Source organism: Phasianus colchicus, chromosome 23, assembly GCF_987193195.1.
Source record: "Phasianus colchicus chromosome 23, bPhaCol1.hap1.1, whole genome shotgun sequence".
NCBI lineage: Eukaryota > Metazoa > Chordata > Aves > Galliformes > Phasianidae > Phasianus > Phasianus colchicus.
Genome location: NC_143458.1, coordinates 1005136 through 1026703, shown reverse-complemented (window position 1 = coordinate 1026703; position 21568 = coordinate 1005136). Strand labels below are relative to the sequence as shown.

Sequence of the window (21568 nt, the reverse complement as noted above, 5' to 3'; positions counted from 1 at the left end):
CACTGCTAGCCTCTAAACCAGTTGTCTGGGTTACTGTGTTACCAGAGTTCTGACAGCTCCCTTCTCACACAACGCCTCTCAGACAAGAATACCACATACAGATACAATCCATGTTTGGTCTCAGAAGAGGAAATGTCAATTTCAGTGATAGCTGCTCAGATTCTACAGAGCTGTTGAGCTGTGCATGCACATGCATCCTCCTCAACACAGTGACAATGTTACATCAACATCAGATGAAAATCATTGTCTCAATTCTGACAGCAAGTCCAGCAAAACAGAAGTGGCCAGCTGCACAGTATTTCCCATGGCTATATAAATGAAGAAAAACAAACAAAAAAAGCCCAATCATTTTAAAAATATTTTAATATAAATCACGACATCTGCAGAATTCAGCAGCTTACTCATTCTGTTTATTGCCTAATCAATGATGGTAACATGTCTGTTCCTCTCACTATTAACAGTACCATAAAAGTACCATCAGAATGTGGAAACAACTGCTCCTCACTACCGTGCAAGTCTCAGCAGAAAGCTGAATATGGGAATTGCATTTTTCCCTCTGAAATGATTTCAAATCTAAAGACATGGAAAAGAATACTGAGCCTGGACTCAAACCATGTCATAAAGGTTTATGTTCATTCTCTTTTTGGTCACACAGGAAAATCTGTAACTGTAGTTATTTACAAAACAAAAAATGCTGCAGATGAACACAGGTTCCGGGGGAACTATGAAATCCATATGCTATTTACAGCTTCTCAAAGTAACTGACAGAACTCTCTAAGTCAATTCTTGCTGTATTTTTATTATGAACATCACTCTTGTACAAAGTCTATGTTAACTCTTTAGGAATTAAGGACAACACATATTCATAAAGATATTTGCTTGTATTATAATATCTGAATAAAGCAAAGCTATAACAGCTTGAATGAGTATTTGAAGTGATTTTAGAAAAATATATAATATATGCAGAGAAAAAACAGCAATAGTAAAAATCATTCAAAATGACACACGCAATTTCTGCAAATTCTTTATTGTATGGATTAAGAAAAAAGTATTCCCCTTTCTACATTAACTCTTAGGGCCCGAAGAGTTACAGGGAGTGCCTTACATACAGTTCAGTTGTGATGTCAGAAATAATAGTTCTATTATCACTGAGTTTGCCTTACAAAACAGAAAACAGTATTTCAGAAAAACACTCATGGAAGCTGCCTGTACAAACAAACTACCCTCAGCTGTACTTTGTTATTTATGTCATCCCTTCCCATTTGCAGCTTAAATCAACTCACTGGACATTACCCACTTTAAATCTACTCCTTCTTTCCCAAGACTTTTCCTGCTGTAGCAATTAAATCAAAAGAAAGATGGGGATTTATTTCTGAAAGATGAGCTCCGAATTGGCTGCTATATGTACATACTACAGACCCTTGGTTATTCATTGTTCTTGAATTAAACTTTTTGTTAAAAATATGGTAAAGCAGAGGCAGCAGGGAACAATCACATTTGCCAGCAACTTGTTGTATCTTAGAGGCTCCACAGCATGGCCACAGCCTTGCAGATACCAACGTCGTAATAGTTGAAGTAGCAGAGGCCAGCAAAGGTAACGGCTGACAGTACATACAGACCTGTGTTGGCCACTTTGATAGGAGTATCTCCATGGACGTAGTCGGTTATTACCTGTCCAAGGCCCCTAAAAAGCAAGAGAAACAAGCTGAAATCAAGAAAGAGCTTATGTCAGCATCCTGCTGGAGCAGCACTGCTATCAAGGTGCAAACAAGTCAGTATTTTCACCAGCTTACGTTAGAAGTACCTAGAAGATATCTAGTTCCCACTCAAAAAAGCAGATGCAAGTAAGAAAAAAATATATAAATATTCCATACATATTAATCAATATATATTAAAAATATATATTAAAATATATAAATATTGGCTCAGAGTTTTCTTAATGACAAGGTGGAAAGTGTTGATTACAGCTCTCCCAAACAGAGATGTGCCTTTACAAACCCGTGGGCAGCTAATCTGACTCTGAAGGCCTAATTAAAGCAAACAGAACGAAATACACTTTTTGCCTGAACTCTGGGACCAGCTCTTGTCACGCTGCAAGACTCCATGATGTATCTTTAGTTTAAAAAGTAGTTAGAAATTAGTATTGTTTCTTTTTCTACATCTGTCAGCCTTGAAGTGAACTCTCTGCTCCAAAGTAAAACGGTTCAGCAACAGGAAGACTGTCACAAACTCATGTGGCAATTTTCTTCCCAAAATCACAGATCTGTTTACCTTCTGCAATGACAATTTGGTAAAAAACAAAACAAAATCAGAAGCATATTCAATTTTCTTCCTAGGATTTTTCCCTAGCAAGACTCCCAGTCCTGCAGCGGATGCCACCACAAGATAACACTGAGGTCAGTTTCATTTAGATGGGATTCTGAAACATTAATGATGAGAGTGTGAGAAATGGGGTGCAAGGAAGCCCTAGATAGAAGAAAAGCAGAAAATGGAAGCGATCTGAAAGGCAACTAACTCTTCCATTATGATGGCTATTGTCTGTAAGCGGACAGTGGAATAAGGATCAGGAGTAGAAGCAGCCACCCTTGTACTGCCAGCTGTGCTAACTTCAGCCAAAGGTACAGTCAATCTTGTCAAAGGCCGTGGCAGTCACTAGAGTGTCTGCCTGCCTCTCTTTCCAGTTGCTTTATGCTGTCTGAGAACCAACTGACTCAGAGCCACATCTGGTCATAAGACTTGGGCCACCCTCACTCTCAGACCTGGCTCTGTTTTGAGGAACCCGCTGTGCTCACCAATGGCCATGGAGAGTGAGTGCTGCAGCCAAGGAATAGTCCACAGCTGCCCCGGGGTACAGGTAGGCAGCGGGGAGCAGGCCCAGCAGGAAGGCACTGACTGCACGCTCACTGGTCCAGTGCAGGGATGCAGCCTTGGAACTGCCTGCAAGGAAAGTGCTTTTCAGTGCAAAGCTCTGTTCAAGTGCTGCAACTGCACAAACAGCCAGCCTGGTCCAATCCCCCCCATGCAATTTTTTCAACCTGACTACTATGCTTTGACTGGAGCAAAACCAAAATGCTTCTGAACCACTGGTACAGAATAGATGTTTTACAATGCCTAGAAAGCTTGCTTTAAATATTCCTCTTTTTCCCACTGTTAAGAGAAGTCTCCTTGAATACAAAGAAGTAGAAACTCAACAGCAGAGCTCCAAGCAAACACAGACCATTACAGCCTGTGGTCACGGCCAGCAGCAGAGGAAGCACTGAGGCAGTTAAGCCAACTTCTTCTACAAACATTTCTTTGCATTTCCCGCTCCTGGGTTGCACTGTCACGGCCGCAGAGCATTAACGTCCCACTGTTTTGCAGTAACAGAACAGCTCCAACTCAATCGCCGTGTCCCCACGCAGTGCACAGCAGCACGCCCTGCCCACCCCCGACCATCTCGGGCCGATCCTGGTGACCCGAAGCTCCGCTGCCGTACAGGTCCCACCTGCAGCGCTTTCGCTATGACCGCTGCTGGGCCATACAACTATTAAGCCCTATTTACGCTTCTAAACCTTTCAATCTTGTCCCCTCCGACTGAGGACGCTCCCGACCGCGCCCACACGCAGAACCACAGCTCAGCCCGGGTCCCGCAGACGTACCGCGGCCCTGCGGGGCGCCGCCATGACTCTGCCGGGCCGGAGCACTGCGATCGGCGGCCGCCAGCACGGCGGGGCGTTGGAGGAGGGTCCCACGGAGCAGAGCTGCGGAGAGAACGAGGCCGGGTGAGGGCCGGGTGGGGCGGACGGCGCGGGGCCGCAGGTGGGCACTCACCCGTCGGGACGCCGCGGGGCCGCGCCAGCCCCGCCCGCAGCAGCACCAGCGCCGCCATCGTCCCCCGCTGCCCAAGGGCACTGCACGTCGGAACCGGAAGTTGTCTCACACGCGCTTCCGCTTCCGGGTCGCCACACGCAGGGCTGTGCGCGGCGCGGCGAGCGGTGCATGGCTGTAAGGAAGCGGCTCCCCAGAGCGCTGCCCGCGAAGCAGCGGCACTGCCGGGCGTTGTGGTCGCAGAGAAGCGCTGCGATGAAGGCTGGCTGCGCTTGCCATGGAACTTCCCCGCCGAGTCCCTTCCTCGTGGTGACTCCGCTTGGGGGATGGAGCCACGGCCTGAGGCAGAGCGCAGCCTTCCCTAGCTGCCAGCTCCCCGCTGCCCGCACTGAGGTGACGGGGGCACAGAGCGGGGCTGCGGCGGGGCTCCGGGCACTTCTGTTCGCGTTCGCTGCGGGCCGAAGTCGGAGCCGCGTGGGGCAGCGCCGCGACAGCAGCACCGACTGCGCTTCCACCCGCCCCTCTTCTGCCTCCTCTCGGCCCGCCCCAGCCCCTGCCCTGCTCCGGCAGCAGCACTGCACACCCCGGTGGCTCAAACCTGAGCTGCCCCTGGGCTTAATTCCAAAACAGTGACAGGAGCATCAAACGCATCTTCATTTATTGATCTGGTGAAAACAAGGCTTGGCTGTCACCTGCAGGGAAAGCCATTCTGTACCAATCTCATTAATGCATCGGGCAGACCAGAGCCAGAACACAACACCCACCGAGGCTTCTCTGCCAGCACAGGTTCAGTACCCCCAGGAGAACCGGGCACAACCCAGCGCTGCCAGGAGCTGGAGAGAAGTCTGAAACAATCACTCTGGTGTCCTCTCTTCATGACTACGGAAGGAGTCAGTGCATCTTCTGCTGAAGGAGAGCATTCCCTCACGCTCCCTTCTGCGCCCCACTGACCTGTGCACGATGCCATACAGGTCTTCTGCTGGAGAGGGGAAAACAAAGCTACCAAAGGGCTAAATCCAGTGACATTTCCTTTGTTAGCAACTCAGCTGATGGACTTCTTGTCTCTCCCCACTCTTATTGGTCATTTGGTCATGACTTGGGTAACAAAAAAACCAAACCCAACAAACCAACAACTCCAAACTGTTAAAACTTAATTTAAAAAAATAAAATGGTGCAAACATGCCTGTATTCATTCCCCTGCAGACAGCCTGTAACACTTTTGTTCATCAACAACCAACCCAGTCATATAAAGAAAATCTGAAGTTGGCAGAACTAGCCAATGTGCAAGACAGGTAACTGCTCCCCTGCTTTCCTGACTATCAAAACAGTGAAAAGCAGGGGGGAAGCTACAGCTGGCTGCCAGGGCTCAGCATCTCCCCTGCAGATGGCAGGATGTATAAACCACAGTGCTGAAAGAAAAATACCTGCCTCTGTCCTCTATCGCGTTGTCAGTTGCAGCCCGAGCTCAGCATCTCCCCATCAGTCCTCCTCTGAGCTCTCCTCCGACTTCTCGTCAGCGGCCACTTTCCAGTTCTTTCTCTTGCTCCTCTTCTCTGCTACTTCACTGTGCCGCTCTGACACAGAGTTGTGACGTTTCTTTCTCTTTTTAGTGAAGCGTTTCTCTTTTTTCTCCTCAGATTCACTGTCCTCAGAGCTGCTGGTGGTTGAGCTTGCATGGGAAAAGTCACTTTCCTGCTCAGAGGAAGAGGTAGGTTCCCTAGCAGGCACTTTCCTGGTCTTTTTCTTGCGCCTGTGTTTCCCTTTCTGAGTGCTTGAAGTCTCTTCTTCAGAGCATTCGTTCTCCCTGGAAGAATCTGATGATGACCTTCCCTGCTCCTTTTTCTTTCTCTTTTTGTGCGATCTCTTTTTTTGCTTTTTCTTGTGTGATTTCTTTGTTTTTTTCCGTTTGTGTAACTCATGAGCTGTTTGTTTTCTCAGATGAGATTTCTTCTTTCCATTGACAGCATTTTGTTTGTCTCCTTCTTGCTGGTCACTGTAAGAAGAACAAAGGACGATAAGAAGAAAGCAAGCAGGCAGGCAGAGAGCAGCCAGGACTTGTTTCAAGCAAGCCCATCAATTCAGTTGAATAGTTCAGGGAAGCAGACTTAGTAGCTTTATTTTTGTTTCAAATGCTTGTTAACAGCTTGAGTCCACACCTTATTAATATCTCCATTTAAGGTATTTGTGCCAGAACCAAGGAAAACACATACTGAAAGCCACCGAGTGATGAAAAACTAATTTATGAAGGGTTATTTCCAATCTGTAAGTCTGACAAATATTGTATTTGATTACTGCTAGGTTGTACCTTGAAATGATTCGTTCTAAGATCTTATTTTAGAGGTAAGTCTCCACTTTCCAGGGCACTGGGAGAGCTGATTCTCTCCAGATAAGGAGCAAATCAGAAAACAGGTACATTATAACGCAAAGGGGAACCCTGAGCTGATATTTGATTCATCTGATTTGGATTTAGCCAACTGCTCTGGTTCTCTGTTGGCCCAGACAGACCCCCAACATTCAGAGCATTTTAGTAACTTAAGTTAAAGCCAAATGTCTAATTAAGAGATACAACCGTCTCCTGAGACTCAGGCAAGAAGGGAAACCGCACTAATGGATTACATTTTTTTTCAGTGGGTATCTGAAACTAAATAGTGCTGCTTTGACATTAAAAGTAGATTCATAATCTCAGTTTGTAAAATTCCCTGCATAACCTGACAAATTTGGGATACATTAGCCTTACCTATCTGTATCAAACTCTTCAGGGTACAGCTCCTTATAGCCACTGTGGCCCCATCTATAAGAAAGCAGAAACATCTATTAGCAACAAACTGGCTGATATGCAGGTGAAAAGACAGAGCTACAGAATGAGCATTAGTTTAGACAACAAAAGAGACATCAGAACCTTTCCAGTAACAAAAAAAAGAAGGATTGATTTGGTTAGTAGTTTAAGAGCACTTTCTGTTTTTAGGCTCTTTCCCACTTCTAATTACAGCAATAATACAACTCATATTTATTTAAAATAAGCCCAGAGAACACTATATTGCATTTTTAGACTTTTCCTTGGACAAAGTAACAAATACTAAACTTAAATGGAAAATGCAGGGCTGAGCTTTTGCTGCTTATTGTGACTTAAGAATTCTATTAATAAATACAAATTTAGCAAATTCAAATCAGACACCCTGTGTGACATCACAAAGTCTGTGCATCTGACTTACTGAATGAGATCAAACAGTACTTCGTAGTAAGTTTTCAGTACAGTACTCCAGAATCCAGAAAGGGGGAATGGTTTTAAACTGAGACAAGGGAGGTTTAGGTTGGATATTAGGAGGAAGTTTTTCACACAGAGGGTGGTGAGGCAGTGGAACAGGTTGCCCAAGGAGGCTGTGGATGCCCCACCCCAGAGGCGTTCAAGGCCAGGCTGGATGTGGCTCTGGGCAGCCTGGTCTGCTGGCTGGCGACCCTGCACACAGCAGGGGGTTGGAGCTGGATGAGCATTGTGGACCTTTTCAACCCAGGCCATTCTATGATTCTATGACTCTTGAAAGATGCTCTAGTTACAATTATGGTCACAGAATGTTAATGCCCTCCACAGACCTGTCTGGCATGTTGGCTTCACATTCGTAGAGCTTTTTATTCCACGACCGTGCTCTCAAAAGATCATCTTCAACTGGGTTAAGAAAACGGGAGTTCTTTGTTTTCCAGTCAGCCCTGTGGCCCTCCTCATCAAAGCCATCACTGCGCATCCGACTGCTGCAGAAAGAGAACAGTTGTCCTTCAGCTGTCAGTTCTGATGGAGAAACTTTCTGAGCAAGAGGTTAGTCCAGCGAGGGAAGCAAAAATCCAGCAAGTCTTGGGTGTCCATCTATGCAAGAAGACCAACTATCATTTTAAAAGACAGTCATCATTAGAGCTCTTATAGAACCAGTTCAGTAACTAACAGCCGTTTTCACATTTATTACTGCCTACTGCACACAGCACAATTCCTGGCATGCAGGGATGCTCAAGGCACTGCACTAGAAGGGGTCACCTCACCTATCACAACAAACAGTTCTGCAGGAGCCTGACAATTTGCAGTGATACACAGCTGTTATAAACACAAAAAATGGGGAACTCAGGGAACAGAACTGACTTGACTGAAATTGCAGTTTGATCAGCACCAGCCAAATTTTGAAAATTATGAAGAGGACCTGGAGCATCTCCCATGAGGAAAGGCTGAGAGCGCTGGGCTGTTCAGCCTGGGGAAGAGAGGGCTGAGAGGGCACTCAGCACTGTTTATAACCATCTGCAGTGTGGGAGTTGAGTTGATAGAAGCAAACTCTTTTTGGTGGCACGCAGCAATAGAACAAAGGGCAATAGGCAGAAAATGGAACACAGAAAGCTCCATACGAGCACAAGGAAGAACTTATTTCCTGTCTAAGTGATGGAACAGGCTGCCCAGAGAGGAGAGATGGCAGTCTCCTTCTCTGGAGATATTCAGGAACTATCTGGATGCCCATCTGTGTGCCCTGCATAGAGAACTGCTTTAGCAGGCACTGGACTCGGTGAGATTCTCTCCAACCTCTGCAGTTCTGTGGTTCTTTGATGAAAGGTCAGATTTAAGCCCTGGTCCGAACTCTCGCAGGTGAAAATATAACTATATAACCACGATGTTCTCCATACGTTACTAAGGCACAGTGATCACAACACGCCCTCTTGCTGTGACAAAGGGGCTCAGCCGCGTCCCGCGGTGCGGAGCCCACCTGGAGGAGTCCGACAGCACTTTGCTCCGCCGCCGCCAGAACGTCTCCTCCGCCTGCTTCTCCCACTCCCGGATCTTCCACATCTCCGACTCTTCCTGGATCTGAAAATCGCGAAAAGTGAACGGCCGAACACGTTGAGCTCCTGGCTCGGTCTGCGAGCCGGCGGTGCCACGAATGTGAGCCCAGCCGTTCGGAGGCGCGCGGACGGACCTCGCGCTCCCCACGCCCCACACCGCAACGCCGCCGGTACGCGCGGACACGATCTGAAAGCCGACGAAGCGCAGCCGGAGCCCCGCTGCCGCCACACCGCGCTGCCCCAGGAGCCGCGCCGCAGCGGGGCCGAGCGCCCAGCACCGCCACAGCGCCCGCGGCCGGGCCGTACCTTGTTGTGCGCACCCGTGTGCCGGATGACGTTCCGCAGCAGCACCTTCCCCACCGGCACCCGGGACATCCTTCTTCTCTTCTTTCCTTCTTCCCTTCTTTCCTCCGTCCCTCCCGCTCTCAGCACGCAGCTCGGCGGATCCGCGCCGCCGCCGCCCGGTCCGATCCCGGCTCCAGGCCGGAAGTGCCGCCGCCGGGCGGGCCGGGACCGGAAGAAGGGAGGCACTTCCGGTCGCAGTCGCTAGGCGATGGCGGACGCGGCGCTGGGGCTGTGGGCGCTGCTGGATGAGATGGCGGAGAACGAACCGCAGGCTTACCGCCGGCTGCTGCGGGAGCGGCGCGCCCAGGCGGAGCGGTTCTGCGCCCGTCCCGAGCCCCGGCTGTGCGTGCGGGCTCTGCCGGTCGCGGGGGAGCGGCGCCGGGAGCTCCGAGCCGCCTGCGGGCCGCTCTTCGTCAACGTCTGCGGCTGGAGGCGGGTGCCGGCCCCCACCGAGCCCCGGGCCCGCATCCCCGTCATCGCAGGGCCGATGGAGGAAGCGGCGGCGGGCGGGGGAGGTGCGTGCCCTGCGCCGGGCGGGGGGCCCGGAGGGAAGGCGGGCGCGGCTCTCCGTGCCGAACGAACCCCGAACGGGAAGGCGGGTCTCAAAGCCCAGGCAGTGTCACCCCCGGCCATGGGCAGGGCTGCCCCCCACCAGCTCAGGCTGCCCAGGGCCCCATCCTACCTGGCCTTGAGTGCCTGCAGGGATGGGGACTGCAGATTCCGCAGGATGTGGTGCCAATGCAGTATTCCTGACACAACTTGTTTTCTGTAGCCTCTTACAGCGTTATAGATATTGCATATAACCCAGATGTTCTGCAGAGGAGGGAAGAAAACCCAGAAGCAATGGAACATTTGATTCATTTAATGCTGAAATTCGTAGAGGAACGATGCAACCTTAGTCTTTCACGTTCATACAAAATTGAATCTTTCAAGCTGAAAGGAAGCCCAGAAAGGATGTGGCAACGACTGAAAGGCAGGCAGCTGCCACCACCCCACCTCGGTCAGAACACAGAGAAGGGTAAGTGGAGAGCTGCTTCTACTGTCTTTAAGGGCCTGACCTCTACAGCATCCCTAGCCTTCACCTCTCTGACCCCATTTCTTAAGCATAAACCAAACACTTCTAAAAAAGTAAATTGAGTAAGAGGGCAGGATTCATACCAGACTGCTGCTTGCCTGCATTTGTTGGTGGTGCTTGTCTCTACTTTCCTTTATTTTAGGGTTAAGAAACTAGTGATACTGAAGGACCAAATTCCCTTTTCCTGTAATCACTAGACGTGGGAACTCTGCCAGGGTCTGATCCTTTGTGATGCCAAGTTTCTTTTCCTCTAAAGTGAGTAGAAGAGGTTGCTGCTGTAACCAGTACTCTGAAAACAGCAACTCTTAACAGCTTGGCAATGAAAGCAAGTTGTGAGGGAACGAGAAGCAGCGGTCTGCCTGACGGAAGTGGCAATCGCACAGCTGAAATTTGTGTGATGTATTTGCCAAGTAGCCAATGTTTCAGTTTTAGTAACTGACTGACATGTAAAAACCTCACTTTTCTTCAAAGAACTGACACTCGATCAGTTGCTGCGCAGCATGGAAGTTGAGGACTGCAGCGACGCTCCTGTCCTGCTGAAGGAAGAAAGTGTAACACAGCCTAAAGTGCAACTGATAGAGGAAATCAGCAGTACAGAAGTGCCAGAGGAGCTCAATGTCCCTGCCTACGAAATGACCACTGTGAGGGATGCAAATAACAAGCCAGTAAGAATTAAACTGAAAGTTGAGTTGCCTGAGGTTAGCTCTGTTTCAGAGTGTGATCTAAGAATTTCCAAGGTAAGACAAAAAAGAATAACCTCGCTTTTTCTGTCTGTATCACATTCTTAGAAATACTTATTGCTAATTCATTGTTAAATAGTTAATCACTTATTTTCTTGTTTTAGGATGATGTGATCATTGATGTCCCTGAAAAATACAAATTACAAGTAGATCTGCCAGAATTAGTAGATGAAGAAATGACGACAGCTGTATTTATTAAAGGAAAAGGGGTGTTGTTCATCACAGCACTTGTTGCCAAGCCTGGGCAATAAGGGCTGCATTGTATAATTTGTGTTCTCAGATGACAGAACTAAACAAAAGCCCAGAATGAGAATCCTGACTCCTGGTTAGTAATGAGTTAATGGACCTTCTCATCTTCAAAAGTGTTTATCTCAAAGATATATGTAGAAAAGGAAGTCAGGAGGAATAGTGGCCCACTGAGCTTTGGAAAACATAAGACTGTAAATACTCAAGAAATAATTGAATACATTAATAGTTATATGTAAATGCACACATACACCTACTACATCATTAATATACAGCAGTAGCAGGCATTTTGTTGTTGTTGTTGTTGTCAAATAGATTATTTTGCTTACTGGATTGATGTGGGTAGAGCAGCTCTTGTGTGTACTTCATGCTGCAGCAACCAGCAGAGGCATCATACACAGTTCTCCAAGTCCTGCGTGTGCTCCTGTTTGCTTACAGACAATTCCTGTTGACCTTCACTGGAATATTTTGTAGTTATGTCACTGACTATGCCCGCCCTCACTTCTTTTCAGTTTAGAAATCTGTGAATGAGACCAGGAAACAACAGATTTTGTACTGTTCAAAGCATCGTAAGAATTGAAGTTCTGGGACGCACAGGCAGGAAGCAACCAGTAACAATTTTGGAGCATTTCAGCCAGGAAGGCCACCTGCATTCATTTACAGAAAAATAAAGAAATTCAAAGGTTACTAAGAACAATTGATAGTCACTGCCAGGGGGAAAACAAAAGGGAGCTTAGCGCCTATGACAAATTCACACAACATCACGTTATTGTAGTGATGATTGTTACATCACAGATCAGACAAACAAAAGCTGCAACTTTAAAATGCAAACTCCAGAAAGACCACAAAGTCCCAGGTTTTCCTTTGTTTCTTTGAAACTTAGAAGGCTGTACAGAAGTACCCAGGGATTTGCAGCTATCAGGTCAGCAAGCAGCACTGTGTGTCAGCAGCAGCACTGTAAGCACACACATGGATCAGACTTGGAGCCCAACAAATCCTATTCCAAGTCATTTGGAGAGTGTAGCTGCTATTTACTGTTCTTATTGCAGGGAGAAAGCTAAAGCTTTCAGAACTTGAGCTGCTGCTGAGCAGTGCAGCAAGGAAGCTGGGAAGACTCAAGCTCAGTGCTGTGTGATATCCCATGCTTAATGACTATCTTGGGATATCTATAACTGAAGGTTAACAGGGCGAGTATCACTGTCAGATGTAATGGCTGAACAGCTCTGCTTGTGCCACAGCAGTACAAACAGCCACACAACTCAACAGAAAAGCACTGCAACATGTTTTAGTAGTTCAAAACATTTAATAGAACACAGGTTCACTAGAGCAAGTCTGGAACCCAGATATTTTAGATCATTAAAAAAAAAAAAACAACCTCCAAAACATAATGCACTTTTTTGCTTAAGCCAGGCATGAAAACCAGCTATCACAGCAACCAGACATTAAATAGTTCCCACAAAAATATTTAATTTCCACAGTATTTTCTTCCAATATCTTCAGTGAGTTTTGTAGCAGAACTTTACAGGGGAAAGTACTTAATGTGATATACAGAACGACAAATCAGTTTCATCTTTTTTTGGTTTGGTTCAGTTTTTGGTTAACTTCTCCCCCCCTATTCATTTCTCTTGGTCATACTGAAGTTACTACACAATCCTCCTTTTTACATGAACGTTTCCATGTGGAAAGTGGAATTTGAGCACGTTCAGCATTGCACCCCTTTCAGGATACAATGACTGGGGTAACGACTCAAGTCCAACGAGCAATTCCAACATTTTTACATACAATATATACATGGATAGTACATTCTGCAGTTTACTGAGGCTGGGACAACACAGACAATTCAGAGCAGAACTGCAGTACTAATGCACTCTATGTTAGAATGCCTGAAAAAGTTTTCAAATGTTTGCATCACACATGATTAACACTCGCTGGTGGGACTATGAGCACGTGTGATTTACCTACATGGGTTCCAACACACAAAGTCTCTTGAAAATTCTGCAGAACAGTTACTTCCATGGAATCATAGTCTGATACTAACCCAGCAAGAGGAAAAGCAATTAAAGCAGTCTTCATATGAGAAGCACACATAAGTGAAAGTCTGTGACAAGACAGCACGTTCCCTGTGATGCCTGAGATGTGACACCACAGGTAAATGTGTTCTTTCACCTTTAAAGTGCTCAGAAGGGATCCCAAAGCTGAGAAGGTCCAAGCCAGTGCTAAATTCCAAAAGAAACTTGGAATGCTAACACTTGGCCTTTGAGAAACTATTCCCAGCAGCTTTAGTCCCTTAGTGCATCTGCCATTGCCACCCATCCCAGCAAGAGAACAGAATAAGGGAATTCACCTCCTGTGTTTCAGTTACCATCTCATCTGAACTCCTGTGGAGAGATGTTTGCAATCCAAATTTCTGAAAACAGAGATCATGAAATTACCTGATATACACTCCCACCTCATCCAACCTAGTTTAGAAGCAGATGGCAGCACACATACTGCCTGGATCATTTTTAAATCTGGGATGCTAAACTGTTTTAGAAGAGTTTGCAAGTTAACCAACTGTATAAACATACAGAATAGATGTAATATTGCCTTGAAAATCATTTTTGCAAACCTTTTCTCTGTACAGACTGGTAAGAACATTACCAGATAATATAATACATATTTAAAATAAAAAATGGAACTCTTTAATAAGTCTGAATACTAAAGTCTAAATAGCTTGTTTAAAACAGAACAGTGTGACCCAGGAACATTTTGCTTTGCATGGTTCAATTATAGCAGCATGGTTACTGGCTTTTCAAGGAAATTCTTGAATTCAGCAAGCCACTGTGCTCCAACAGCTCCATCTACAACACGATGGTCACAGCTCAGTGTAACGGACATCATACTGGCCACATCAAATCTGGAAAAAAAGGAAAAAAAAAACATTAACATTATAGAATTTTCTATAAATCACAGCCAAGATAGTGACACTAACAAAGCCAAACAGCTTTTATCAGAGAACTGGCAATAATAACAGTGCTTGGAGACAGATGCCTCCCTGTAGACATCAAACAAAATGTCCACAGTGGAAAGCAGGTCATAGTAATTCCTTTTCTACAAGGAAAAAACACAAGTGTGTGTACAGCCTTTATTTCAGAGTTCATATCCAGAAACTGAGTATACATAGAACCAGATGAATGCTTACCCTTTCTCATTGTCAGCTGGCACTAGCTTTTTCTCTGAGGAACCAACTGCAAGGATGCAGGCTTGAGGCGGATTGATTATGGCAGAGAAATTCTTAATCCCATACATTCCTAAATTGGAAATTGTGAAAGTACCACCCTACAAGAAAAAGACATTCACATAAAACTCAGAAAAGTTGTTTCATTTAGAATGAGGATGACTGAAATATCACAAGATAAACTTTGGTCATTCTGAACACAGACAAAAGCCAATGGCAGCAGTAGTTAATAGCAATTGGAGTTCCTCACCTGGAATTCATGTGGCTGAAGTTTACCTTCTCGGGCTTTAGCTGCCAAAGAGACCACATCCTTACTGATAGAAGCCAGGCCCTTTATATGCGCATTAAACACAATAGGAGTTATAAGCCCTGCAGGAGTGCTCACTGCAACGCTAACATCCACTACATGATTTCTGCAAGACACAATAGAGATGCCAGTTACTCTAGCAAGACAGAAAGAAAAAAAATTAAAAACATTAAGACAATTCTAAGTTAATATTCATTTTGCAACAGACACAAGATTCTCAGCACTTGGATTAAACCCCCTTGAACTCTGTACAAAACCTGCTCCCCTCCCTCCTTGAAATATCACCAGATTATCTGCCATCGTGCCATGAACTCTATACTGAACAAATAAAGTTTCTGGCTTCGACCGTACCATAAACTTACTGCCTAATAACTGTGTCCATCCATGAAGAATTTGCCTCAGGCACCTTCAAGCATGCCAGAGCAGAAGCTTTAATTATGAAGTCATTGACAGAAAGCTTAACATTATCTGAGACCACCTGTAAATGAAGAGATATGAGTTGTCAGTTTGTCCCTCACACATTAAATAATTTGGATAGTCACTGCCATGGAGCCTTGTTTAGAGAAAATGTAAGAAAACAATCATACTAACTGTAAACATTAAAATCAGAAGTGCCAAGATAACATAGGAGATGATTACACCTCATTCATAATTTAAGGCACAATTTTTAGCGCCTATTTTTCCCCAATCTTGACTTAGAATTAATATATTTTGGTCGAAATTTTTACCCTTTTTGGTCTTAAAAATCTTTTAAATCTTTTTCCCTACTTTTCATCTGAAAGAACAGGACAACACCACACAGAGTACAAAGTGGCCCTCTTAGGGAAGTTCGATGTCAGCGCACTGCCCCTTGGTAAAAGTTCCCCTTCTGTCACTGACAGTCCAAAACTGATCTACAACATGTAGGTAAGACACTGAAAGGACTTTTTTCCCCAAGCCAAACTGGCATATCACCAAAAACAAGGTGGGAAAACCCGTGGGAGAATGCAGCTTCACCGTATCTCATAGCTTCAGCTATCTCACCATAGCTCCCCAAATACTTCACCTGATTGAGTTCTTTTCGTAGCACCAGTACTTCTCCCATGTTTACATCAACAGAAAGGTAGTAGTGAGGTATTGTTTGTTTAGACTGCATCAACCGCTGAGCGATGACCTGTAGGTACACAACAGAGCAGATGAAAATAAACAAATTTAGAAAACTCCTGATTGTAAAGTACAGTGCCACAAATGGCAAAAATGTTCTCACCCTCCGAATGTTGCTGATCGGGATATCTGTGAAGGTCCCCACTGGTGCTGTTGCAACTGTAGCAGCTGCAGGTACTGCTTCTACTGCCGGAGCCTGCAACCAGAGGAGGACAGCACTGTTCATGGCACTATCCAAATATCAACTGTAGAGTAGCTCAGTATGTAAGGCAAGTACTGACGCTATGCTGTCTCTTGCTTGAGAGCAATGGACACTTACTCACTCAATCTCTGGTGACAACCAGGTTCATGCCAAACCCTACCACTGATTATTAAATGTAGTACTTGAGTGATTTTGAAACGTAATACTGATATACACAGCTATGAAGTTCCTAAAATGGTAAATCTTGCCAGATTGCTCTGCACACCCATCCTCAGTGACCTTAAGTCTACTCACTGCAGCAACCTGTGGTGGCACAAATGACTCCACATCTTTCTTTGTGATTCTACCATCTGGTCCAGTACCTAAAGGTGTCAAAGAAAAACGCAAGAGGATTAGTTGCAAAAGGGCATTGCTTCTCAAGGAGGTTTTGTTCAACAGAGATTGATGGGGACAGCTGCACAGCAAGGATGTTCCCAGAAAGGAAGAAAACAAAGAATAGGCAAATTTGTAGCTAGAGGGACACCTGACAGTGAGAGCACCTTACCTTTCACTTGGGCAAGATCAATTCCTTTTTCTGCTGCCAGTTTCTTTGCTAGGGGACTAACCAGGATCCTTCCCTTCCGGGGAGGCGGCCCAGCTGTGGCAACTGCTGGAGTTGGAGGAGCAGCAGGCTGGGGAGGAGGAGCAGCAGCAGGAGTTGCCACCACCTTAAAAGAACAAACAGAGCCATTAGTTTCATGACTACTTTGCAAAAGTCTTGAAGGTTTCACTTTAGCCCAATAAAAGAACAAGACTATCTCATTACCAGTCAAGGGAATAACAAAAATAATCTGTAATCTGAAAGGATTCAGAGTGGTTTCCTAGCACTAGAAATTAAATCAGAAACTTCCAGTACAGGATGTCAACCAACCTATTTAATTATGCAACAAAACAGTGAATTAATGACATTTATGCTCCCAATTTTCAGGGAGGCATCAGAACTGGTAAGAATGAGTCAAGAAGCACTTATAACAAATACTGTTCCAGTTTTTGGAGGACCAACTAGATGACCTAAGAAGCGATCTCTATCACGAATGCATGTGTTAGCCTTGCACTCACAGGATCATAAACATTACTGGAGTCAGGGCTTCACAGTCTAACCAGCATCACAGTTCAGATCCAGCCATTGACTCTTAATTGTCCCCGTAACTTCTCTCCCTGCCTAAGAAGGGTCCTTACTGGTGTAGGAGGGGGAGGAGGAGGAGGAACTTGTGCCTTCATGTCAGTTACTGCAGTCTCTTGGTAGTCAGCAAAGGCAGGAATATCAGACTCTTTCTCCACAATGATGCAGAGGGTTGTTCCTAATGGCACATCTCTTGTTCCTTCAGGCACCAATATTTTTGCCAGGTAGCCTTCCTCCTGCACTTCGAAGCCTGAAGGAGAAAGAAACAAAATTGTTTTGGTGCTTGTCACACCAAATAGTAATTCCAAAAGACTTAAGTAACTAAGGCTGTGTCCTGTATTTAGTAGACAAAAAATTCAGTGTAAAAGGTAGGAAACATCTCTGTGCACTGCACATTCCTACCACGGATTGATAGGGAAAGAGTTATTTCTGGGAGCTCCAGTGGTTCTCTCTGCAGCAGCACGAGAGCAACAAAACACTTTTTAACTGCCCCCCATTTTCATGCCCTGAGCAGCTAGGGAACAGCTGTCATAGAGGCTCCTCTAGATCCTCCCTTATCTGTTCTTGGTTTTGGAGTTGACTCACCTATTGTGGCTTTATCTGTCTCAATTTCTGCTAGTAAGTCTCCCTCATTCAGTTTCTCCCCGACTTTCTTTTCCCACCTCTGCACTGTGCCCATTGTCATGGTGGGTGACAGAGCAGGGAGAGCAACCTGTAAGCCAAAATACAAGCGCATCAGATTTTGGTGACTCAAAAGGAACAGGGACATAGTTGAGAACTCTTGACTTAAAAAAAATAAAATGATGCCAATCTAAAGAAGCAGCCAACCTTTAACATGCTCTTAGATCTGATTCCATTACAGCAAAGTTGTATGTCAAGTTTGGCTTCTTTTGTCATAGCAAGAAAACAAGCAAAAGCAAAAATGAAGAAATCTAGAATCCCAATTCATAGCATGCAGCTGCTGTCTGTAAGGCTCAAAGGAAGGCTACAGCAAGTCGTTTTTGTCTCTGACAAACTTGCCTGGTTCCTGTAACAGCTATACAGACTTGTCTTCCACCAAGTACTTAAACATGCCGTAGATTTAGACATATATTATGTACAACAAACACAGCACGTGTAACAGCTTTAGAACAGAAGTGGACAGATAAAGCAATTAACCAAGTTAAGGAGCTGAATTCAAGTCAGACCAAGAAGCCCAGTTCATTCACAAACTTTTCATAACATCTCAGACAAATCAGCTTCCACGTGCCTTAGCTGTGAAAAGAGGTATTTTACATCTTGTGTTTCAAATTAATGTCACAGAACTACCGTGCTACAAAATGCTCAGGTAGAACAAGAATGGATGCACACTTCAGTATCTAAGCAGACAGATTATCCACAAAAACAGCTCATTTTCAGTTGCTCACAAACACATCTGGTATGCTCAGATATCTCAGACTTCTCGGTTCTGCTGAGATCTGAGCAGAGCCCTTGGGGTTCATTCACACTAAGTACAAGGTCTTTTCATATCAGAGCTGTCCAAATCATAGGAATGTAGCAGCTTTTTTCTCATTTGCTCAAGCAACCACGAGAAACAAGTATCTCCTACTAGGAGCTAGGATAAAAAAAATCAACGTAACAACAAAACTTTCTGGGACCACCCCAAACAGCTGCTTTAAGCATGCACCACTATGAGAGCCGTGCACTGCTGTGGTTATAGCTAATGCTCTCCCATTCCTAACAGTATTTATGACAAAACATCCTACAGCAAATGATGCCAAAAAAGAAGCAGCGTGAAACAAACCTTAGATGGTTATTAATGGTCTCTTACCTGCATGTGAGGAGGATAAGAGCTGCCAGGAGCCTGAGCAGAAGGTGGAGGTGGGGGTGAGGGTGCTGCAGCTGGAGGGGGAGGCACTGAGGCTGCAGGGGGAGCAGATGCTGCAGAATCCAGAATGTAATTTTTAAAGGCATCAACATGTTCAGGCCTAAAAACAACCAAACAAAGAAATCAGTCTGATGACATTGCCATGGCCTTTAACACAAGACACCCACAAAGCCCCAACAGAGAAAATTCAACTAAAGTGTTAGGAAAATACATACTTTTCTACTGTGATGCATATTATGGCCCCAATAGGAACATCTCTTGTTCCCTCCGGTACCAGGATTTTGGCCAAGTAGCATTCCTCCAAACTCTCAAACCCAACTGTTGCTTTGTCTGTCTCCACCTTTGAGAAAGCAAACAGGACATTGTTATGGAAAGGGAAATACCAGTGAGCTCCAAGCCCTCCAGCACGGTAGCAAAGGGTTTGAGAGCACACAGCCCTGGCACAAATCGCCAGCTGGGGAGAGGATGCCTCAGAAGGGTGAGTGCTCCTCCTGCTCAGAAAGACCAAATCCAGCAACCAGTCCTGGAAGAATCACAGAATGGCCAAGGTTGGAAGGGACCTCAAGGATCACAAATCTCCAACCCCCCTGCCACACACAGGGCCACCAACCTCCACATTCAATACCAGACCAGGCTGCCCAGGGCCCCATCCAACCTGGCCTTGAACACCTCCAGGGACAGGGCATCCACAGCCTCTCTGGACAGCTGTTCCAGCACCTCACCGCTCTCTCTGTAAAGAACTCGAAGACGTGCTCAGACAAGGCTGGGCAATGACAGAACCGAGAGCACAGCAGTAAAAGCCCTCAGCGTACCTCTGCGATGAGATCCCCTTCACCGATCTTGTCGCCCTCCTTTTTCTCCCAGCGCGCGATGGTGCCCATCTGCATGGTGGGGGACAGCGCCGGCAGAGCCACCTGCGGGGGGAGGGGCGGCGTCAGGGCACGAGCAGCACCGGCAGCGGGAAGCCGGAGCGGGGCGGGACAGCAGGGAGAGCCTGGCTGCCACCCGGCGGGGCGGGACGGGGCCGAGCCAGGGAGCCGCGGGAGGCACGGGCGCCGGCAGCGGGGCTCGAGGAGCGCGGGCAGGAGGGGTCAAGGCCCGCGGCTCCCGGGCCGCGACCCCGAGCGCGGCGAGGCGGCCCGCGGGCGGGCAGTTCTCACCTTCTGGTGCGCCGGCAGGCTGCAGCGGCGGCACGGCACGAAGCGGGGCCAGGCGGGAAGCGGCAGCAGCTCGCCGCGCCTTCGTGCCGGACCGCGGCCCGGAGCCCCGCCGCCCCCCGCCGCGGCGCGACCGACCCCGGAGGCGGCGCCGAGCGCTCGGCAGCCCCGCGCCAATCCCGCCGCCCCCGGAGCCACGCGCCGCGCCAACACCCGCCACATGCTGGAGCCGGAGCTGCCGCCGCGGCACCGCCGCCGCTCGGTGACCTCCTCCGTCCGGGCGCGGCGCCGCACGGCTCGCACGACGCTGCTGCGCTGCCGTAAAGCGCGGACGGGCTGGGGGGGAGGGCGGTACGGCGCGGTGTGCGCATGCGTTCGGAACCGTCGCTCTCCTTGCGGCGATTGTGCGCGATCGCGTGGGAAATGACGAGCGCCGCGTCCCGAGCTTCTGCAAAAATATAATTTAGCATAGAACGTGTCACAGTGTCAGTTCAAAAGTATAGGAGTAGGTGGGTAAGTTGGCAGACGGGCAGAAATAAATACAATTCCAGCCAACAGCATTGAAGTCCTGCGTGCAATACGGATAAACCCGCTGAAGTTGCTGCAGCACGATTTCGTGTCGGCACAACAGCTGCTGCTGTTACCAACGAGGAGCAGCCCCCCCAGGGCTTGTCCTCTGCCCCTTTATTACCACTTCCAAACTCCTTCTTGTAAATCAGCAAACATCAGCAAACAGCTGGGAGGGCTGCAGTGCCGTGGCACAAAGCTGAACACAAGCAGCGTGTGAGTGTAGCACTGCTGGGGTGAGCGCAGCAAAGCAGGGCCTTCTGCTTCAGTGCCAGCTGTGCTAACACAGGGAGCCACGTCCAGGAGCTCGAGAACAGAGCACTGCCATCAGTTCTGTCTCAGGTAATACCTGTTTTGTCCTAGCTTGCATGTGATGTTAGTACTGATTAAAGGTACAGTATTCAGTCTTCCTCCTCGAGTACGAAGCTCGTTGCTGCTCTGGAAAGCATTTGGCCGAATTTGAGTGTCAGTAAGCATGTTACATGTGCCCACAAGTAGTTACCCGAACTGCCCTAAGAACAAGACTGAGGCTCCTGACCATCTCCTTTATCAGCTAACATCTGTCTTTTCCCACAGGAACACTGGATGCCTATCGGGCAAGGAATCCACTAGAAGCTCTGATAATAGCTCCACAACCAAACAACACTGGCCACTGGAACTGGCAACTACAGACCTTGAAAATTGTTTCCATAAAATCCTATCCTGGGTGTGTGGCTCTTGCTGAAATAGAATCAATGCACAAAACTTGAAGAAACACTTGAGAAAAAAAAAAAACCTGCAATTGAAATGCAACGATTGATTCCAATATCCCATGCTGTCTTTAACAACCCACTAAAGATCATGCAACAGAAAACTATTTCCAGGGAGGAAGAAAATCCTTCTTTTCCAAGCAAGATGTGTTCCCCTGCCCTGCAGCCACTG

General features: G+C 46.9%; 5 protein-coding genes across 11 annotated transcripts in view; 1 reads left to right on the top strand and 4 right to left on the bottom strand.

The window, feature by feature from the left end:
• Positions 1-1011: 1011 nt before the first annotated feature.
• SDHD (succinate dehydrogenase complex subunit D) lies at positions 1012-3935 on the bottom strand. Its single transcript, XM_031599987.2, has 4 exons — positions 3811-3935; positions 3639-3740; positions 2793-2937; positions 1012-1684 (listed from the first exon to the last, which is right to left on the bottom strand). Exons 1-4 carry the CDS (start codon positions 3866-3868, stop codon positions 1519-1521), a joined length of 471 nt encoding a protein of 156 aa, XP_031455847.1. The 5' UTR covers positions 3869-3935; the 3' UTR covers positions 1012-1518.
• Positions 3936-4448: 513 nt separating this feature from the next.
• On the bottom strand, positions 4449-9061 carry NKAPD1 (NKAP domain containing 1). Of its 5 annotated transcripts, none has more exons than XR_004167917.2 (6): positions 8926-9061; positions 8544-8644; positions 7399-7554; positions 6545-6598; positions 5232-5800; positions 4449-4786 (listed from the first exon to the last, which is right to left on the bottom strand). XR_004167917.2 is itself a non-coding variant. In XM_031599984.2 (5 exons), the coding sequence occupies exons 1-5, from the start codon at positions 8992-8994 to the stop codon at positions 5287-5289; spliced, it is 894 nt and encodes a 297-aa protein (XP_031455844.1). In that variant the 5' UTR covers positions 8995-9061; the 3' UTR covers positions 4449-5286. The 5 variants fall into 5 exon arrangements, 1 of the variants encoding a protein (XP_031455844.1); XR_016459607.1 differs by having other exon boundaries at positions 4449-4783; XR_004167916.2 differs by having other exon boundaries at positions 5236-5800.
• Positions 9062-9109: 48 nt separating this feature from the next.
• PIH1D2 (PIH1 domain containing 2) lies at positions 9110-11709 on the top strand. 3 transcript variants are annotated; one of them, XR_004167915.2, is made up of 5 exons: positions 9110-9479; positions 9737-9982; positions 10511-10776; positions 10884-11104; positions 11538-11709. XR_004167915.2 is itself a non-coding variant. In XM_031599983.2 (4 exons), the coding sequence occupies exons 1-4, from the start codon at positions 9173-9175 to the stop codon at positions 11550-11552; spliced, it is 834 nt and encodes a 277-aa protein (XP_031455843.2). In that variant the 5' UTR covers positions 9110-9172; the 3' UTR covers positions 11553-11709. The 3 variants fall into 3 exon arrangements, 2 of the variants coding, with proteins under 2 accessions (XP_031455843.2, XP_031455842.2); XM_031599983.2 differs by lacking the exon at positions 10884-11104; XM_031599982.2 differs by having other exon boundaries at positions 10884-11709.
• Positions 11710-12081: 372 nt separating this feature from the next.
• Positions 12082-20406, bottom strand: DLAT (dihydrolipoamide S-acetyltransferase). Its single transcript, XM_031599981.2, has 14 exons — positions 20084-20406; positions 19736-19837; positions 19139-19263; positions 18867-19023; positions 17642-17768; positions 17113-17306; positions 16439-16601; positions 16189-16256; positions 15796-15888; positions 15595-15702; positions 14912-15027; positions 14493-14655; positions 14207-14343; positions 12082-13921 (listed from the first exon to the last, which is right to left on the bottom strand). Exons 1-14 carry the CDS (start codon positions 20300-20302, stop codon positions 13792-13794), a joined length of 1902 nt encoding a protein of 633 aa, XP_031455841.2. The 5' UTR covers positions 20303-20406; the 3' UTR covers positions 12082-13791.
• The window catches only part of DIXDC1 (DIX domain containing 1), a 35165-nt gene continuing 33995 nt past the window's right edge, over positions 20399-21568 (bottom strand). The window contains exon 21 of the transcript XR_016459606.1: positions 20399-20528. The gene's annotated coding sequence lies outside the window, so the exon portion shown is untranslated. The remainder of the gene's footprint in view (positions 20529-21568) is intronic.

Bases quoted from the DNA above. Each gene is read 5' to 3' on its own strand.
- PIH1D2 (XM_031599982.2), top strand. From the start codon at position 9,173: ATGGCGGACGCGGCGCTGGGGCTGTGGGCGCTGCTGGATGAGATGGCG. The intron at 9,480-9,736 runs GTGCGTGCCCTG...TGTTTTCTGTAG, and splicing joins AGCGGCGGCGGGCGGGGGAG to CCTCTTACAGCGTTATAGAT. The intron at 9,983-10,510 runs GTAAGTGGAGAG...TTTTCTTCAAAG, and splicing joins CGGTCAGAACACAGAGAAGG to AACTGACACTCGATCAGTTG.
- DLAT (XM_031599981.2), bottom strand. From the start codon at position 20,302: ATGTGGCGGGTGTTGGCGCGGCGCGTGGCTCCGGGGGCGGCGGGATTG. The intron at 17,307-17,641 runs GTGAGTCAACTC...TTTCTCCTTCAG, and splicing joins GACAGATAAAGCCACAATAG to GCTTCGAAGTGCAGGAGGAA. The intron at 15,028-15,594 runs GTGAAGTATTTG...CTTCATTTACAG, and splicing joins TACGAAAAGAACTCAATCAG to GTGGTCTCAGATAATGTTAA.
- NKAPD1 (XM_031599984.2), bottom strand. From the start codon at position 8,994: ATGTCCCGGGTGCCGGTGGGGAAGGTGCTGCTGCGGAACGTCATCCGG. The intron at 8,645-8,925 runs GTACGGCCCGGC...CGCGATTTTCAG, and splicing joins ACACGGGTGCGCACAACAAG to ATCCAGGAAGAGTCGGAGAT. The intron at 7,555-8,543 runs GTGGGCTCCGCA...CTCTTTCTGCAG, and splicing joins GTGCTGTCGGACTCCTCCAG to CAGTCGGATGCGCAGTGATG.
- SDHD (XM_031599987.2), bottom strand. From the start codon at position 3,868: ATGGCGGCGCTGGTGCTGCTGCGGGCGGGGCTGGCGCGGCCCCGCGGC. The intron at 3,741-3,810 runs GTGAGTGCCCAC...TTCTCTCCGCAG, and splicing joins GCCCCGCGGCGTCCCGACGG to CTCTGCTCCGTGGGACCCTC. The intron at 1,685-2,792 runs GTGAGCACAGCG...CTTGCTTTTTAG, and splicing joins CTCACTCTCCATGGCCATTG to GGGCCTTGGACAGGTAATAA.